General features: G+C 38.7%; 2 protein-coding genes across 2 annotated transcripts; both read right to left on the bottom strand.

Moving 5' to 3' along the window:
- Window positions 1–1,183: 1,183 nt before the first annotated feature.
- On the bottom strand, window positions 1,184–6,001 carry LOC306748782 (sodium-dependent neutral amino acid transporter B(0)AT1-like; the record flags this gene model as incomplete). The annotated part of the gene is made up of 12 exons (XM_079231999.1): window positions 1,184–1,393; window positions 1,494–1,656; window positions 2,389–2,548; window positions 2,642–2,846; window positions 2,962–3,118; window positions 3,216–3,344; window positions 3,428–3,540; window positions 3,959–4,069; window positions 4,187–4,368; window positions 4,469–4,606; window positions 4,966–5,106; window positions 5,797–6,001. 12 exons carry the CDS (start codon window positions 5,999–6,001, stop codon window positions 1,184–1,186), a joined length of 1,914 nt encoding a protein of 637 aa, XP_079088125.1.
- Window positions 6,002–7,707: 1,706 nt separating this feature from the next.
- LOC306748506 (sodium-dependent neutral amino acid transporter B(0)AT1-like) lies at window positions 7,708–15,106 on the bottom strand (the record flags this gene model as incomplete). Its single annotated transcript, XM_079231680.1, has 11 exons — window positions 7,708–7,911; window positions 7,999–8,161; window positions 8,291–8,450; window positions 9,054–9,255; window positions 9,343–9,505; window positions 9,605–9,733; window positions 9,901–10,013; window positions 10,099–10,209; window positions 11,995–12,410; window positions 12,601–12,741; window positions 14,908–15,106. The coding sequence occupies 11 exons, from the start codon at window positions 15,104–15,106 to the stop codon at window positions 7,708–7,710; spliced, it is 2,001 nt and encodes a 666-aa protein (XP_079087806.1).
- Window positions 15,107–20,407: the final 5,301 nt, after the last annotated feature.

The raw sequence follows: 20,407 nt of genomic DNA, 5'->3' as shown, positions 1-20,407 counted from the left end.
TGATAGTTATAAACAGGTAAAATAGCAATACAATGTCAAAAATTGTCTTTATTCTTGTTCTATAATTTCATAAATAGAACAAACTATAGTTTTTTGTATATATACAGTATATTATGACTGACTATATACACAACTTCAGGAGCTGTGATATCAAATAGCTTTTGCGGCTCCAGAGACATTTTTTTGTGTGGAAAAAAGGGCAAAATGGCTCTTTGGATAGGAAAGGTTGCTGACCCCTGGTCTAGGATAACGTTTGCTAGTGGACCAGGATTCAGTTGTATATCCCCACTTAGTAACAGCAGAAATAGTGCTGTAAACATACCTTTGTTTGCTTCTCTTGGTGCACCGTTTGCTGTCTATGAGAAATTCCATTGAAATGTTCTTTCTGCCAGAACATGGAATAAGCAGTCAAATGTGCCCAAAGAAATTCAATCTCTGTAAGTTATATAAAAATGCAGAATGTCCAGGAGTAATTGATTGATTTCCAGCCAAACAAAGGCCTTGAGCAGGTGGAAAAAGCAAAAATCATAAGCAGAAGAACAGTGTTAAAACACCTCCATTTTCTCTGTACCTTTTACTTCATTTGTGTCGTCTTTGCATTGTCTATATTGTCTTAGTATTTCTTTGAATTGCAGCGTTTTAGTTCAAAAGCATTGGCAAAACTGATAGAATCTGGAGTAAAATGACAGTTTGGCTCCAACACAAATTGTGATTTTACGACTTTGTTATTTTTGTATGAATGAGACAAATGAGATATGACATGTTAATTAGTGAGTTTTAGAGGTGCTGGAAGGCGTTTGTTGTTGTTTTGTTTCCAGCCTTTATGCTAAGCTAAGCTATATCGGCTGCTGGCTCGAGCTTTATATTTAGTCCACAAACACAAGACTGCAATTTATTTTTTCCCAAAATGTCCAACTATTTGTTTAATGTATAACATACACTTACATGTGAAATATGACACAGCAGGAAACTTATATCACAACTGTATGAAAAAAAAGGAACCAAATAATCTCTTCTTCAGAATTACATTATTTTACAGGAAATATTTAATCAGTTAAAAGTCAGTAGTCACTAGTGTGCTCTTCTATTATTGTATAAGGCATACAAAACACAATAAAACAGAACCATATCAATTTTGTTGTAAAATATACGGTATCTTTTTTAAATATAAGTAAAACGCTATCTAAAACTTCATTTTGTCGCTCCTTTGTATTTTGGCAGAGATAGTATTCAGTGTGTCGTCACTGTAGTCCTTCTGCTTGCAGCATCTCCTCTGGATGAATTTGTAGAGGGCAACCACTGGGATGGCTAAACTGGGAATTCCAGCCAGAATGAAGATGATGATGTAGATCCAGGACGGATATGGACGGAATTCAAGGTTGGGGAAGCTCTCCTATGGCCAGAGTTAAGGAAATGTAAAAAAAAATGGACGCCAATGTCAAGAGGTCTAAAAATGGTCTTTAGACTGAAACTATTGTGATGAGCACACTTACCGCCTCCTGGTCCCACACAAAGTAGACGAGGCTCTTGCTGATTTGGGTTACAAAGTAGAATACCAAGATGACGACCATAATGAGTGGACTGACAAACCTCCATGTCACCTGCCAGAAAATATTGGGCTTGTGGCCGATCATAAACTCAATGTCCTCGTTAAACCTGTTTGGAAGCAATAAAAGCGGGATGTGTCAGCAGAGTGTGCATGAAAGCATCCATGAAAGACAACCTTGTACTTTTATTAGATACAGTAAATACAGCAGCCTCTGTGGCTTTGTGTGTGTGTTCAACGTGTTGAAGCTGCACTGGACCTCAAGGAAATAAATCTCCATTTGTATTGAAACATAAAGACTAGTAACAGGGTGAAACACTACAATATAATAGCTTTCTTATGAGTAGCGTCATCAGCAGTATTATTGAATCACACCGGGAAAAACATATTTTCCATAATCCTCACTATAATCTTGCTACATGACACACACTTCTTTATCTCTTCAATGTTGACGAACACATTATCTCTGTTCCAAGGTCAGATTACAATGATCTGTTCTTTCTTACTGCAGTACTCACTGATATTCAGACACCCTCATTGCCTGTCCATCAGCTGTTTCTGTCTTATGCTTATACTACAAGAACAAGCCTAAGAGTCTCCAGCCATACTAGCAACTCTGTGGGGCTGCACTTGGGCACAGCAGTGCTTTGAGCTCAGCTGCTAGCCAGCATGCTAACATGCTCACAATGGCAATGCAAAAAATGCTGATGTTCAGCAAATATAATGTTTATCACATTAGATTATCATGTTAGTGTGTTGAGATTTTCTAATTTAAACTGAACACAAAGCTGCTGGCATGGCTAAAAAGACATTACCTTGGACTCTCTGTACCAATGACTCACCTATCTACGCCATAGATGTACATAACAGCAAACATTTCACAAAAGCCGATAACCAGAAGAGGGATAGAACCAGCAAAGTTGTCAAAAAGAGCTAGCCAGTAGTTTCCAGAGCGCAGGGAAAAGATGAGCCCAAGAGCGAGGGAGATTGAGCAAGTCAGAGCTGAAAAAAACGATACAAAAAGTGATTACACTCATATATCTAGATCCAATGTACTCATCCTGACATGAAAAATAAACTTATCAGAAAGATTACCACAGAGAACTTCTTTGGACCAAGATCGGGGAAGAATATTGAGGTCCTGCAAAGGAACCACCACTCCCTCTATGTTCCCGAACATAGTTGAGAGGCCAAGGCAGAAAAGCATGACGAAGAAGAGAACGGCCCACAAAGGAGAAATCGGCATTTTGATGATGGCCTCCGTGAACACGATGAATGCGAGACCTGTTCCCATCACACCCTGAAGTGTATACCAAATGTGTAAACCATTCATCCTCTGTTAAATCATATAAACATTTTTTTTTAAATTAAAAATCTAATGTAAATATTCATATTCTCGTATTCAATCTACTCACCTGACTGAGGAAAACCTGCATGTCACAAGTCTGCAATTGTAATCCTTGAATAATATCTGGATTTGTCTGGTTGAGGGTTGACAGAACCTCATTGTAGTTGTTTTCTGTGATGATGTTTTCAGGATAGTTAAAGGTATTCATCAGCTTCAAGATGTTGCTAAAAAAAAAGAAAAGCACAGTGAGATGAGTTAAGTCTTAATAAGTGAATCCTAATCATGGTTTTAAAGGCTTCTTTCATGAGATTTAAAACTCACTCTGATGTGCAGTCGTCAAAGTTTTGCATGGCCCTGAAGCCGATGATGGAGTAGATAACTGTCGCGGAGTACACTGAGGTGCAGCCATTGATGATGGAGATGAGAACAGCGTCCTGCTCGCAGTTGTTGCTAAAAGACAATTATGATCATGTGAGGAGAAATGTTCTAAGGAAGGCTTAATGCATAACTGTGCATTTTAGGCAGTTACTCACTGAATAGAGTTGTAACTGGAGAAAGAGATGAGACCTCCAAAGGCCACAGAGAAGGAGTAGAAAACTTGAGCGCCTGCATCTAACCAGGTTGTTGGATTCATTAATTCATTTATCTAAAAGAGAATAAAAAGTAACGTATATAAACAGTCAAACTGAGCACAGATTGCCATGCTAATTATTTCCTGTTGTGATATTCTGCTCTTCAGAAGTGACCTTCTGACACACCTACTGTTCTTGCCCGTGTTAATAATTAACATGTGAAAACACTGTAAACCAGGATCCTTAACGAGGATTTAAAAAATTACTGACTGTCATGTGACATCATAAAAAGTAAGCAATCAATCAATTGCTAAATTGCATGCGCTTAGTGTTGCTTTGAAGTCTTTTGAACCAAGTGCAAGTCAAATAGCAACATTACCAATGCTAGTATGACAATTACAACAGGACACTAGCCAAAATCACACCACACATGCTTCTTTTCTTCATTTTGTATTACATTAATTATACTGACAAATGTTCAGTAGTGCTTACATCTGGTGTGAATAGGAACCTGATCCCCTCGAAAGATCCTTTCAGAGTCAGTCCTCTGATGAGGAAGATGGTGAGGACCAAGTATGGTAGAGTGGAGGTGACGTACACAGCCTGAGAGGGGACAGAAATAACAACATAATCCAAAGACACATCTCTATATTTGAACAAATGCAAGCAGGCATCGGATCTCTTGCATCAGATTATTCAGATGTAATATGACATTCAGACCTTTCCAGTGGTCTCAATGCCCCGGATAGTGAGAACATAGAGCAGAGTCCAGGCAGCCACCAGCGCGAGCACAATCCACCACTGTGGACCGCCAGACTCATCAATAGCTGTTGAAGTGTTCAGAGTCTCTCTGTACCAGAAGTAGTCGGTAGTGCTGCTCCGAGCACACTCCTCAACCACACCTGCAAAGGATAAGCAAGTAGCAACTTGAGCAACCTTGGAAATAAATGTTACCACAGACTTTTTATTATTTGACTGTCTTCTTGATGCATGAGGGCATACCTGTCCTGTTAGCATTGAGAGGACATTGACTCCAAGGCAGAGGGTTTTGAAAGGAGTTGAAGAGATACCACATGATCCAGGCCATGATGGTGTTGTAGTACATACCCACCAAAAACGAGACAAGCATGGATGCAATACCTGTAACATAATGAAACAATTAGTCTTGTGGTTTTTTTTCTTCTTCTTAACAAATGTTGCAAAACTAACATGCTTATGATACGCAGACATGCAGGCCTGTACCAAATGTTATGGAACTCCATCTAATAAAACTACAAAAATGTGCATGTTGGTGATGGATAGAGGAAAGTTCAGAGGATCACCAAAGTAAGTACAATTTATCCTCTGTGGACCATGAATCCCTCCACCAAATGTCATGTTAATCCAGTAAATAATTGCTTAGATATGTCCGTTGGGACCATGTGACTGATGTGCAGGCAGACATGTCGGCCCTGGAGTAACACACCCTAATGTGCATGCTTCTTTCTTTTTTTACCCACCAATTCCAGTCAAGTATGGACTGATCGAGCTCCACACTCCCACACTGCCCTTTCTTAGGCGCTGACCGATTGCAAACTCAAGGTGCAGCAGTGGGATTCCCTCCAGGACGAGCAGGATGAGAAATGGGATCATAAAGGCTCCTAGAAGTACCACAGTCACATTGTCATAGTGAGTGTATTGACTATAATCTGCACTTTAATATAGGTAGGTAAGTACATATTCAAGAGACAACTTCATTCACAAAACTATTCCCATAAAGATGCCCATGAACTGTAAAAAGCACAATAGGTACTACATAAACCATGATTAACACTCACACATTTGCTTATCATCAAAGTTTGAGAAAGTAAAGGAACAGTTTATAACACCAGTAGTTTCCAAATGTACCAAATTGCCAGTTGATATTAATGAGAACATTTAAGTTAGGAGGCAATTTTCTTGGAATATACATTGATTGATTTTTCAGTTTAAGACAAACAGGCATTTCTTTTTTTTACATTTGAGAGCAAAAGCCAGACAGTCGAACATTGTGAACTGCTAAAAATACTTTATCGCTGTCTGTAAACATACTACAGCACCGTTAAACATAATTAGTGTTCTCAAGTTACCCACAATTATTTAGAAAAAATATTCTTATTTTATAGATCCAAACACTCAGTTTTAATAAATAACTCCCTTGAAATTGGTGAGTTAATGTGCTACGATTCACTAGAATTATGGATGTTTTGTTGGTTTCATTTTGACCAAAAGCAGACAAATTGCATTTTGGAAAAGCTCTACCCAGTTACTGAAAACTGGGTAGAGCATATTCTGGCAACGCAGCAAAGTACCTCCTCCATGGCTTTGACACAGGTAAGGGAACCTCCAGACGTTGCCAAGTCCCACACAGAAGCCCACGCAGGTGAGCAGATACTGGGCTTTGTTGTCCCATTTGGGCCGGTCCCCAGCCTCCTCCTTCTCCATCCTCTCCAGGTCCTCGTGAGAGGGGATCCGGTCATCCAGTCCTGGGTTTGGCAGTTTCAGCTTCAGCTTCATGATGGTACCCTGTGAACTCCGGTGGACTCAGAAATTGCAAAATGTAGCTGTTGAGTCTCACTTTGGTGACCAGTGGTTGGTTTTGCAAATTTCCTGCAAGTGAGGGGATGCGTCCTCTCTCATGCAATGTCCTCTATGGGAGCTGTTACTGATTATCCGTGGACTGTCTCTCTCTCTCTCTCTGAGTGCTTTACCCCTACTTTATGTCCTGGGAAATAGCACTGACGTATTTATCGTGACCTATGATACCTGAACCAAAGTTAAGCGGAAGAAGGTGGAACCTTCGTGATAATGGTTGATACATCACATGAGGTTCCGTCACAATACTTTTCCCTGAAAGATGAGCTTGTGTTGGAAATGGCTTGTTCATTCATTATAACAACCCTCTTAAGACCACAAGATTTCCTTGATGGTTTAAGCATATCCAATATATGTTGCAAAAAGAATGAAAGAATAACACACGAATCAGAGACAATCCATTTCCCATCATTGCCTTTTCCAGACCTTGAGAAGTCTAATTGTTTTATTGCATAGAGATCTACTAAAATATCATATAAGTCTGCACTATCTACATTCTCTAAGATTTGAATTTAAAATGCTGAATCCTTTCAGTAGTTATAAACATGTTACAAAGTAGAGGAAGGGATTTCTCTCTTTGTTTTTGTATCGTAAGATATTTCCTGCAGTGTAACAGTTAGACAATTCGGAGTGCATATAAACCTTATCGGTTTTCCAATGTTCCTTTCTAATGCAATTATTAACCAAATAATTACTACTGTCGGTATTTACAAAGTAGTGTATACTGAATGGCAATCTTTATACGCCATATAAAGTGTTATTTTAAGGATATTCATAAAAGCAGGGATCGTTCATTCACAGGACACATCCACATTCACGCCCACTTTCACACTTACGGGCAGTTTAAAGAGCTGACCTGCAATATTTGGAATGTGGGAGGAGATCGGAGGACTCGGAGAAAACCATGCAGACACAGGGCATGCAAACTCAAGATTTTTTTTTGATTTATTTTTGTTCATTCAGACACCTGCATCTCTGCACAGAAACTTTTATATCAGTTGAACACATTGTGAAATGTCATTCTCAAAATGGCTGTGCTGTTTGGCCTTTCTCTTATATCCTATCCACCAGTGTCACTTGTCATTTCATCAAAACACATTGTTTTGCACAAAATGCACATAAAAGTGATTGTTACACAACTTGTAGATTGAACACACATATTATGTACTGAATTCATCTGTGACTCATATTTAAACTGTTTCCATCAAATCAAGGGACAAATAAAATCTTCAGGAGTTGGAAAAAGAAAATCTTTATTATGAGGAGGCAGCTAGAACTTTACCTTGTTGATCATGCTTGTTATGATGAAATACAGTACATGTTTGTGGAGAATATTTCAATATTTTTATTCAGCTTGTCTCAAAATATACAAATTAAATAATCTCATGAATGTCTACAATGATTCTATACTGTATCAACACGTTGTCAACTAGTCAACATGTACAATTCCTCAGCACACACACAGTAAGTTAATCTCAAAATGCAATCACTTTAACAAACCAAATTTTAACAAAGTAAAGCATACCCCACCATGGAATAAATAATCTTTATTGCACTGGCCTCTTGTTTGTAAAAAGTGCACACCAAATTTCACATCTGCCAAGCTACAGTGTCATGTCCTGGTCAATCTAGTGAGTGTCATACATGTTGACATTGGCAGATACAGTGTTGAGTTCAAGTTTATTGATTGTTTTCTTGCTGCAGCAACATCTCTGGAATAATTTGTACAAAGCAAATCCAGGGACCATAAGACTAGGAAGTCCCGCCAAAAGGAAGATGATAACGTAGACCCAGCTGGGATAGGGTATTTTCTCCAAAACCGGGAAGTTTTCCTGTGACACAACAAAGATTTCAAAATGATGTATATATTTTGTAATGATGAACTGAGGAATGTTGCTAACAACGGTTGTGAAACATACCGAGCTTGGATTCCAAGTGATGTATGTCAGTGTGGCGTTGACTTTGGTGACAAAGTAAAACACAAAGATGACCAATACAATCAAAGGGCTGACCACTCTCCACATGACCTGCCAGAAGATGTTGGGTTTGTGTCCTATCATGAACTCGATATCTTCGTTAAACCTGTCAAAGGAGGTAGATCTAACTCAAGATCCACATGGCACATACATAAACACTATAGTACATTTCAGGGATTCTTTATGGCAAAAAAAGGCTTTTTAATATCCATTTGAAGTTGTCTTAAAAACTTACCTATCCATTCCATACAGGTAGGCTATGCCAAACATCTCGCAGAAGGCGATAATGAGCAGAGGGATGGAGCCTGCATAGTTGTCAAAGAGTGCTAACCAGTAATTACCAGAGCGCAGAGAAAAGATGAGCGCGATCAAGAAGGATGAGAGGCACATGATCCCTGCAATCCCAAACAAAATAACGTATTATTAACAATGTTCTTAACCCTTATTCTGCTGTAGAGATGTATGTAGCGTCAGCATACATGGTAGCCTGACCCGCCCGATGGGTTGTTACACAGAACCATCTGAGAAGCAGTCATTGGAAACTGTTTCTGTTAATCATACTCTCCAGTTCTGATGTAATTTATGCTATTGCAGTATCTACGCTAACCTTATCGGTATTTTTGACGAACAATGGCCTCTTTGTGCTGTCTCGCACACACCTAAGTCACAGCTGTAGCGGCCAGTAGCTCCACACAGGATGCGTATTGGTCCAGTCACAGCCTTGGTTGGACACAAATGCATTGAGGCAAATAGTTCAGAACAGAGACTCCACTGAGAGTCATTGTCCTGTATCTGTGTCACATGGATTTTGCCACTACCACGCCCCTTTAGGAGACAAGTGGCAGGTCCTGATTTAACTCCAGTTGACGTGAACATAAATTATTTCACTGCAAAATCACCAAATATTTGACCCATTTTTCAAAAGCCACATATCCTCTGAACATTCTTGCGATTGGTAACATGCAAGGAAACACACATGGACCTATAAGTAAATGTACCTGTGAGCACCTCTTTAGAACATTTAGGGAAGATCTTAAGGTCCTGCATGGGAACCACAACTCCCTCTATGCTTCCAAACATGGTGGAAAGCCCGAGACAGAAGAGCATGATGAAAAAGAGGACGGACCAGAGAGGAGAAACAGGCATCTTTGTGATGGCCTCTGTGAACACAATAAAGGCCAGACCCGTTCCTTCCACTCCCTGGAAAACAAAAGCACAATCAGTCGCAACACTCAATGGATTTGCTTACTGGAAATTAAACATGATGCCTCCAAAAATACATCATACATCACTGAGAAAGGTCCTGAGGTTGCAGGTGCCAAGGTCCAGCCCCTGAATGATCTCTGACCCTGAGATTGTGCTGTTGAACTTTTGCAGCATTTCGTCATAGTTTATCTCTGTGACGGCTCCCTCAGCCAGATCAAATGCATTCAGCAGCATCACGATGTTTCTGAAAGCGGAAATTTAGGAACGTGAGTGACTGAAAAAATATTCTTTACTTTTGCCCTGATTAACTTGAATACATTGATGGAATGCTCCATGCACATACTCATTGAGGCAGGCATCAAACTGCTCTGTTGCCCGGAAGCCAATGATCGTGTAGACGACAGTGGCAGCATAGATAGAAGTACAGCCATTAATAATGGCGATGATAATAGCATCTTGCTCACAATTGTTGCTGGAAGAAAAATTAAAATGCATAGTTTTATTTAACAATTTAGCAATGTAAAACATTGTATTATTTTTTTGATAAAATGCCTTAAATTAGTGTATATAATATGGCACTTTATTTTGTTCATTTCAGCTGATAAGATTAGCTGTCATTCAGACTTAACATGTACTTACTGGATAGGGTTGTAGCTGGAGAATGAGATGAGACCTCCAAAGGCCAAAGAGAAGGAGTAGAACACTTGGGCTCCTGCATCCAACCACGTCGATGGGTTCATCAACTCATCAAGCTAGAAATCAATAATATCATCAGCAGAGCGAAGAGTGAAATATCTTCCATGCTAATGGCATGGAAAATGTGATTAAATGACTAACATCTGGTGTGAAGAGGAACTTGATTCCGTCTACAGATCCTTTCAGAGTCAGTCCTCTGATGAGGAAGATGGTGAGGACCACGTATGGCAGTGTGGAGGTGACGTACACAGCCTGAGAGAAAGGAAAGAGATATATTGAAAAGGTGCAAATCGTACCTTTAAATATATATATATATATATATATATATATATATATATATATATATATATATATATATATATATATATATAAATAAATATATATATATATATATATATATATTTATATATATATATATAAATATATAAATATGAATATAATCATATCATCTTGAAGTAGATTCCATAAGAAACAAATTATATTACTCAAATTGGGCACTTTATTCTTTCACCTATGGTTTTGTTCGCCAGATCAAGGCCTCATCTTTGGAAACAGCTAGTCTGGCACTTTCCAAAGTTCCTTATTTTATTCAACCATTATTTTTTACTCAGAAATATATTGAGGTAGATAGACCTCATTTAAAATATAGCCAAATAAAACAAAGTATAAACAAGCAATCACAGACACCAAGAAACAAAACAAAGATACTCAAATAAATAATAATTTTAGGCAAATGAATCAACTGCAGAAAGAACAATAGGATGAAATGAAAAATGAAAATTGCCCTAAGGATGAAAGTGAGGTATATTGTTCTGGATGTTATTCCATGTTGTAGATGCCCCACTATGAAAACTGTATTTTTCTATCTCAATTATAACAGATGGCACCTGCAACATAGTCCATTGTTGTCATTTAGTGTGAGCATTTATCGAACATGATCATAAGACTGAAGCAAATTCAAGAGGTAAAAAAAACCTAAAAAAAACATAGCGTCTATCATGCCTTTCAGAGAGGCAGGGCCATCCAACTTTAGCTTCCAGCTCCCAATGATGAGTATAATTATCTCCAGAAATAAATCTTAATGCAGAGTGATAAATAGCATCCAAGGTCTTCAGAGTTGCAGCTGCATTCATGTATCAAGAGTACCATAATCAAATACTGATAATAAAGGAGGAAATGACAGAGTAGATTTATGGTAAAAAGAATTCCCTTCCTTACAGAATTTGGCTGAATTTCAATACATATTATGAATTTAAAAAAAAATATCTAGCTTTTCTTATTGTAGATATGGATTTGTTTCTAAGCTGCCTAAAAGCAAGCCAGTGACCGAGATTCCCAGGACATCTGGCAAGAGCCCAGACTTTTCGTTCTTAAAGCAAAGAAGACATTTCTGCTGAAAACCAGGGACTTGACCTATTGAATGTGTATTGATCCCAATACACATTCAAACTTGGTGTGGAGTGTGACAGGATGTCAAGGTTATCTCAACTGCTAACACTGCCATTTCAATCCAGCCATCCTAAATTAGCCACTTTTGCTTTGTCACCTATTTGGAGTGGTTTGTTAACAAGGGAAATCATATAAAAAAAACAAAAAACATAAGCCCTTTGGATTTTGTAGCCATTTTACCACCGGTTTGTTGACACATCCTGTAGATCTTTTCACCAGTGTGAGATATCACAGTCAGAATTTTCTGAAAAATATATTGTGAATCGAGCAAGTGGTGGAGTAACATTTTTTCATTGCATAGATTTTGATGTCATAGCAGGGAAAACACAGGTGGAAATGATAACAAAACAGTTATGGGGGTATTGTGCATGCTGGCTTATTGGGTTATTTGACCAAGCCATCATGTACAATATGCTTTTTGTTACATCCACAATTTTCCTAGTATGTCAAGCCAAAATATCATCTGCGAAAAAGATTTATATAAAAAAAAATGGTGCAACATAAAACCATAGACGTAAGATGGCTGATACATGGAATGACAAATCTATGCTGCCACATTATGCAACATTAATGCCATAGATGCCCTACCTTGCCTGTGGTCTCAATCCCTCTAATGCAGCAGAAATAGAGCACACTCCAGGCAGCAGCCAAACACAGCACCATCCACCACTGCAGACCTCCAGACTCCTCTATAGCCTCTGAGGTGTTTAATGTTTCTCTGTACCAGAAGTAGTCCACTGGAGAGCTGCGTTTGCATTCTGACACCACATCTACAGGAATATTTACATCATGTTTAATTAAAAATAGTTTTATTAATGGATCGTAAAATATTAAGGCTGAAATGTTTTTTTTTAACGATGACATGCCTGTGAGATTATCATTGAGAGGACACTGGCTCCATGGCAGTGGGCTCTGGAAAGAGTTGAAGAAGTACCACATCACCCAGGCGATGATGGTGTTGTAGTACATGCCCACTAAGAACGAGACTGTCATCGACGCCACACCTGTGATAGGGGGAGAAAATACAAGTGTTCTTTTTTGCACCACATAAATGTCTCATGACTCTCGCATGCTTTGTAATATTGTCGGCATTAATGGATTTCACTTTCATTTGACAAGTGTGTCCAACCCAAAAGAAATGATTTAGAGCAAGACTTTCATATTGGACTAAAATTCCCTTATGCATGCACTCACCAACTCCAGTCAAGTAGGGGTGAATTGAAGCCCAAACCCCTACGCTGCCCTTTCTGAGGCGCTGGCCGATGGCAAACTCCAGGTACAGTAGTGGGACCCCCTCGAGGACAAGCAGGATAAGAAAAGGGATCATAAAAGCACCTGGGGACACAACAATATCAGCTTAGATAACTGGAGACATAGGATACATGTGCGTGATAACATAACCTTATCATAACCTTGTATCCCTTTTTGTTTGTTGGCAACAATAAACAAAAAGGGATTGTTATTTTAATTATCTTCATTATCCTGCATGACGATGCATGTTGTTCCTGCTTAAGCCTGAAAGTTCACTCTGCTATCAGGATTCAGATAGAAGACATTTTAAACAGCTGATATGAAAAAAGCTGAATCATACACCAAATTACAATCTTTGCAAATAATCATTTAGAATTCTTGAGGAAGAGTTTTGCCATTTTGCCATATTACATTTTACTGCAGGTCGTTTAAGTACTTATGTCACTGAAGCTCTCAGTATGTAAGATAAAGGTGAACCACTTGAGATTGTAGAGTCGCCTGAACGGCAGCTCGTGCGTGACCTTGACATCAGTGGCACAGAGATTGTTGGGAGATCGGATGTCCACCCCTGAAAGGTTTTCCATTTATTTCAGCATTTCCTTCAGGGTTCAGGGCAAGTGCAAGATAATAACGGTATTTTCCCTCTGCTGAGTCAATGTAGGCCACACTAACTTGTGTACATAAGCTATGTTGTCATATTTAGCCTATTCTATCTTAATTACTGTCGGAGTTAGTTTGAATCCTCAAAAGTGGTTTGTAAGTAGCTTAACCATTATATGTGTTAAATTATTCCAAAGAAAAAAGAAGGGAAAAAAAGAAGGTTTGCCTGACATTATTTTCTTGAGGGTGGTTCTATTCGCCTGCTTGGGGATGGTGGGTAATACTACTCACTCAAACAACCTGGTTCTTTATTCCAAATAAACACGAGTAATTGATTATTGGGAACAGTTATCTGTCTATCCACCACTTTGCTCTAACAGCTGTATTGGTTGCCATTCACCCACAATAATGTTCCTTAGAGTATGAAGCTTACTGATTTGATAATCCCCTGATTTCCCGGTGTCTCCACTATTGTCATGTCATTTCATTTGGCACAGACATTCAAGATCTTCACAGGATGAATTGTAATCACTTTGCTAATCCCATAACTTTTTATAGTGACATCATTAGTTCAAAATGGTAATATTATTATGACCAAGTCATGCAAATATACTAAGCGTTAAACATGGTAAACATTACAGCTGTTAAACATCAGTATGTTAGCATTGCCATTGTGAGTATGTTAGGGTCTGCTAGTTGGTGACGTTAAAATAGTTCAAAGCAGCCTCACAGAGCTGATAACATTGTTGTTGACTCATCCAGTTTCAATTAGTTGATATATACGATTTAGTTTCATGAAAATGTATTCGTCCTCATAGAATACAATATTACTCCGATGTACTGCCCACTGTGCTGCTTTGGCTGAGTGTTTGCTAACTTGAGATATGCTGGTTTGTCTGATAAGTGATATCTGATTACCTCTCAGGAAACTCCTCAGCACACGACCTTGTTTATGTTCACATGCAATCACGCCGCTCACATAAAGTTTAGGAATCAGCCCAAACACTTCTTTAATTAATTCACAAAGCCAGCTAACCAGCAGTCAGTGTTTCTTCCGTTCAGTCACATTGGTGTTTTAAAACGTTCAAGCTCAAAAATCACCATGTACCGTGCTTTTTAATGCATCAGTGGTTCTTTGCTGTAAAATGGACTTTATAGCTTTATATGGCATTTATTCATCTTTGTAAGTTAATATTTAACCTAAATCACTTTGAGTGCAGATATTAAAATCATAATGATGCATTTTGGTTGTATAGTGCCACTTTGACTAATGGAGTTTGTTTGCTCAATACGTATGCTTTTATACTTTCAACTCCCACCAGAATCATTTGTCTGTAGCCAAAAATATGAATACACCTGACCACAGGGGTTTTCATGAATTATTAACAGGGATTGCGTCATGACAACATATGTGTTGCAAACACCACTTATTGCATTCTAGTGACGTTTTAGGTCCAATTCAACACAATCAACTAGGCAATCAGAATCGTCACATTTAATTTCTTTTTTCTTTATTACAACTAGCAATTATAATTTGATGTGGACATTTCTGAACACATTTATTAAATACTTTTCAGTTTTCACTTTCCACTGTGGGAACGGTTTACATGCGTTCTTTTCACATTTTAGCGACAGATAAGGAGAGCCTACCTCCTCCATGGCTTTGACACAGGTAAGGGAACCTCCAGACGTTGCCAAGTCCCACACAGAAGCCCACGCAGGTGAGCAGATACTGGGCTTTGTTGTCCCATTTGGGCCGGTCCCCAGCCTCCTCCTTCTCCATCCTCTCCAGGTCGTTGTGAGAGGGGATCCGGTCATCCAGTCCTGGGTTTGGCAGCACCAGTCTCATGGTGTCTGTGAAGTCTACAGATCAAAACGGGCAAAGCTGGAAGATTCCCTGTGCTGCAGATCTCAATCTCTGACTGTGTGTGTGTCTTTTACATTCTACTTATCTGTACATCTCAGCCACCATTTTGAGGACACATGGGTGTCAACATCATAAAATATTCCTGCCAATCAGAATACAATGTGTCTGGATTTGTGCGTGGTGGAACATTTAATAGACACACTTGGGGCAATGTGCACTAATTAAAGCAAATGAGGCTGAGGCCATGAAGACAAAAACCTCACACTAGAAAAACAGGACTCCACTGACCCGGACTCTGATCCCTCTGAGGGAGTTAATTTTGTATAATTTATTAACCAGAGACTCATGTTGGTGTCAGTTGGAAGTGACACACGTTGCTGCTAATACATTATATTGATCTTGTGGTTGTGCCATTCAAAAGGTGAGGATACACAGACTAAAAGTCCATGTGTTTATTGCACTAAGTACAAAAACACGACCCACAATAAAAACACAATATTTCAGAAAATTCCTCACCGGATTGACCAGAACAGATTTTAATGTCTACATTGTCGTTCAGATAAGGAAGAGGTGCTTACACTCCATTGCATTCTGTGAGAAGATATGTCTACTGTTATAATAACTCAACTTATGTAAGAATACGTCATTTTCTGCTTTGGCACAGCTGATCATTAAGACACCCTAAGGTCACATTGCAGAGTAGTAACTTCAACAATGAGCTAGATGTCTCAAGTTTTACGCTCTGGTTCTGTGCAGAGTGACTCCAATTTTTCTGTGAAGTATTGTTGGCAATGTCTGGTAACCATGAGCAATAATTAAGGACGTTCAACCAATATGCTGCCATCATTCCTTGAGCACTATTTGTGGTACAAAGGGGAAGTTGGGTTACATTTGTTATGGAAAGTATTAAAGACCACATCTCAGATATTACTCATTTCGTGGCCAATTAAAAGACCATCAACTCATTCCAGATGCCTATTTATGGTTAGAGATTACCTTAAAGTTAGGATAGCAAAAGCTGGTCATTCTTAACTATGCAGGAGAATGTGGCAGAGCTACATAACCTAACATACAGTGAGTGATTATCAGGGTGTGTGAAGAAACCTTTGCACTTTGTTCTTCACTTTACAACCAAAAGAATGCACATTATTATAACACGAAGCTGATGATGTGTTTTCCTTGAGTTTTATCAGCGGAGTACGTCGTAAAATAAGTGGCTTTCTGCCCTCCAGTGGTAACTAAAAGGTGATCTCCACTGATTTCCCCCCAAGGGATTTATGAAGTTATGTGATAGCTCTTGCTCACATACACAGATGATGTTTTCAGGTGTACAGAACAAGGGTCTAGTAATGAAGCAAATGGTAACTGACTGCATTTATAAAGTGTTTTCCTCACGCCGATGGCAGGAAGCTACTTCCATGCAAGGCACTGACTGCCCTTACCATCTTGATTTAAAACAAAAAATATTTTAATATGTTCCTTTAACTGTGAAATGGCACATTGTATAGCGATCCTGGCATGTATACCCAGTGTTAACCCAAATTAAATAATAATGGAGGAATAAGACAACGTGGGGCATCACTTCAGTTTCAGTGGAACTCTGTTATCCAAAAGTAAAACTTTGTCACATGTCAACTTCAGCACTTCTAATTGGTTGTTCTATTTGTCCATCAAACAGTAACTGAATTAACCCTATAAAGCCTGCATATGGCAATACAAAAAAAAAAAAAAAAAAAAAAAAAAATATATATATATATATATATATATATACACACATGTCATTGAGAACACATTTCCTTGTGTATGTTAACATCCCCACTTGTTCTCACACTGTTATCTTCAAAACAAACAAAAACATCATAACCAGGTTTTGTCCCTTTTCATCATGTACATTTTCATACACATGGTTAGTCCCCAAACATAAACATTTCAAACTTATTCAACTTAAACTTTGTTGCAGGTTTTTTCATCACATTTGGAACCATTTGGTCTGTTGGACAATAGTTCAAACTTATTCTCCCATCATTCACAGTTGATCTTATGAAATGATACTTGATGTCAACATGTTTACATCTCTGTCTTCTTACAGGGTTCTTTGCTAAGGCTATTGCACCTTGGTTATCCTCATAAACCTTAGGTGGTGCGTATTGACATCCGTCAATGCCCTCTAGTAGTTAAACTAGGTACATACACTCTTGTGTGGTTGTGGCTAATGCCATATACTCTGCCTCACAAGTTGATAGTGCAACAGTGGGCTGCTTCTTGGATTTCCATGAAATCAAAAGGACCATTCTCATTTAGGCTTAAACAGTAACCTGTTGTACTACGCCTGTCAGTTACATCAGCTTCCCAATCTGCATCACTGTATGCATGTAGCCCCAGTTTCTCACTGCCACATTTTGTGTAACACAACTCTTTGTCATTTGTGCCTTTCAGATATCTCAGTACATGTTTTACAGTAGTCCATTGCTCTTCTTTAGCGAAACGACCTAACAGAAGAACTTGGGAAAGGACGGCCGAGTTTAACCAGTCAAGAGAAAATTCATGGACGGGAGCCACTGGGGTAGGTTATATGTTTAATTAACCCTTTACATTCTTATTTACCCATCAGTGAAAGTCAGTGTTTGAGCACTGAATACTTAACGCTAACAGGAACGTGACAGGGTCAGTTTAGGTTAGATAGTGAGGCTATGGTCTGGTTAACTTGCTTTACAGACGTGGAAGAACCGCTATGTTTTGTGGCAACGTTTTTGGTCCACTTTACGAGTGAGCTCTGTGCTGACAGCGCAGAGAACGATCTCATGTGCATCCCCAACACACACACAGGTACAAACAAAGAACGTAACGTTAACTGTAACACTAACATCGTCATGGGTGTCTTAACGTTATATCTTTTTTTGAAGCTGTTTCACAGAGGTATTGGTTTAAATTAGGGCTGGGCAAAGTTGAAAAAAATTAACTGATTAATCGCATTATTTTTCTGAGATTAATCGCGTTTAATCGCATTATGCGCCAAATTCAATAATGAAGTAAAAACTAGTGTATTGCAAGCTTATATTTTAAAGTAATGTTATCAGAACAATATAACAGGCACTCTGTTAGCAAGTTAACAGTATATGAATAAAAAATATGACAGGGAAGAAAAAAAAAGATGTATTTTATTTTTGTAATGCTTCTATGACTGGTCATTCAAATAAATATTGTATTTATTTTCAGATGTTATAGACTATTTCATTCTAATGTAAAACAGCTTAATATCATGTTGTAGAAGAAACATTTGTCTTTTATCAGGGAACAACATAAACAGTCTGTTCAGTATTAAGGGTCCCTATGAGGGACAAGCCACTCCTTCTTTAGTCATGTTCAGTTTGTTGCTTACCTTAAAGATGTATGTTAAAGACCAGCAATTGATTAACTTTATACAAAAGCAATAATTGCTTTTGATCTTGTTCAGTTCAGTTGTTCTTACTCAGTGAGAAAAGTCCAGTCTGTGTTGGCTTGAACAAGTGCACTGAAGTGCAGCACCTGTGTGCTGGAGCATTAAGCCCTTCCCAATGCAAAAAAAAACAAAAAAACGAGTTAACGCATGATCAAATAATTAACGCCGTTAATAGTTTTCTGCCCAGCCCTAGTTTAAATATATTGTCATTTTGGAGGCTGTAGTTTGTGTTGTTGCTCAATAGTACATTTTACTGGGAGGACTACTGTATTAGTTGTTTCAGCAAGGTGGATCATCTTGATCATGTTTTTTTCTTTTCATCTTCTGTTTCAGAGGAGTTCAGAAGAATAAGGACAGTTCATCCAGAGAAAAGCATTTCCAAAGTCTTGATGATATTCTGGACCAAGAAGGGGTTGCAGGGACTAAAATAATGGCCGATGCTGGATTTACTCAGTTTGATGAAGTTTAAAAATTAGATAATTGTGATCAAATTATGTGAGGCTCATATACACAGAGAATAGATACCTGATGACATATTTGAACACATTCAATATTTGTTTTGGTTTCCCTGCCATTGTTCTATTTTGAGAACACATCAAATTGACATGAATAATAATGATTATTGTTTGGTAACATGAGCCCTGCTTTACAGAAATGTCTTCAATATGAAATAATATTTATTCATGTACAAGTCCATATGCCAGTTTAAACATTGGCAAGTCAATTCAGACAAGCTAAAATCAGTTCTGTCTTTTTAACAGCAATGTGTTGTGGGCAGAAGAGACGTCATCATCCGATGCTATGGCTGACTCCTTGCTTACTCTAGATACAGCACAAAAACGCCCAATCTCAATTATCTATGGTTCCATTGACTCCCTTAATCCGGATCAGACATCTCATCTGAGACAGACCTGGGAAAGAGAAATTGGTAAACCAGTATCTGAAAACCGCTGGGCTCACACTCTGGCCTTAACCCACTCTTCCTCTATTTGTGCAAGACATGGGCTACTACAATGCAAAATGTTGTTCCGCGTTCACTATACAAACGCCTGTCTAGCCAAAATTTACCCGAATACCAATGACAGCTGCAACAGGTGCAAACTATCACCCGCCAACCATACCCATATGTTTTGGTCATGCTCTAAATTAAAGGAGTTCTGGGATAAATTATTTGACATACTTGGGAATCATGCCATGTCTGCATATCAAAACACCCCTGACTTTGGTCATCACATTTATCATCTACTGTTTCTAGGTAATATAGTCTGTCATACTCATGAATGTGGAATGTTGTACCATCTCTGTCTTGTAGAACGTATTTCCCTTGTTTGAAGATTACAGTCGCTCCTCTGGCTGCTTGCATTGACGTGCTCTGGCTTTGTGCCATCTATTGCCACATCTGAAGCACACCATGCTCACACACCATGTTCGCACTCTCAGCTCCGCGGTCACTTGCACTTGCCACAGCGGGTCTGACACTTTGTTGTGTTTGCACCAGCATGACGTTGTCTTTGGACGCCGTTCCACCTCACTTTGCGTGACATGAATATCAAACGGCTTAAATGATTCTGGCAGTCCCTTCAAAATCATTGCCACCAACAGCCCGTCACTCAATGTCTAACCTGCGTTTCTCAAAGCTCGGTCACACACTCACTGCTCTACTTTCGAAGTGAAGTCAGTTCTGTGTACAAACTAATTACATGTGGCTTCCCTTTCCCCCCATAATAGTCTCTCAGTCTGTTGTCTGCTGCTTCTTTCATTACAAGCGACAAACTTTGATCATCCAGAAACAGGATTAGCTCTGCGTATGCTTCTGCATTCTCTGATCCTTCTTCCTCATCGAT

The sequence above is a fragment of the Taurulus bubalis genome, assembly GCF_910589615.1.
Source record: "Taurulus bubalis genome assembly, chromosome: 16".
Lineage (NCBI taxonomy): Eukaryota > Metazoa > Chordata > Actinopteri > Perciformes > Cottidae > Taurulus > Taurulus bubalis.
Note: the sequence above shows the minus strand (reverse complement) of the source record. Positions and strands in the feature narration are given on the sequence as shown.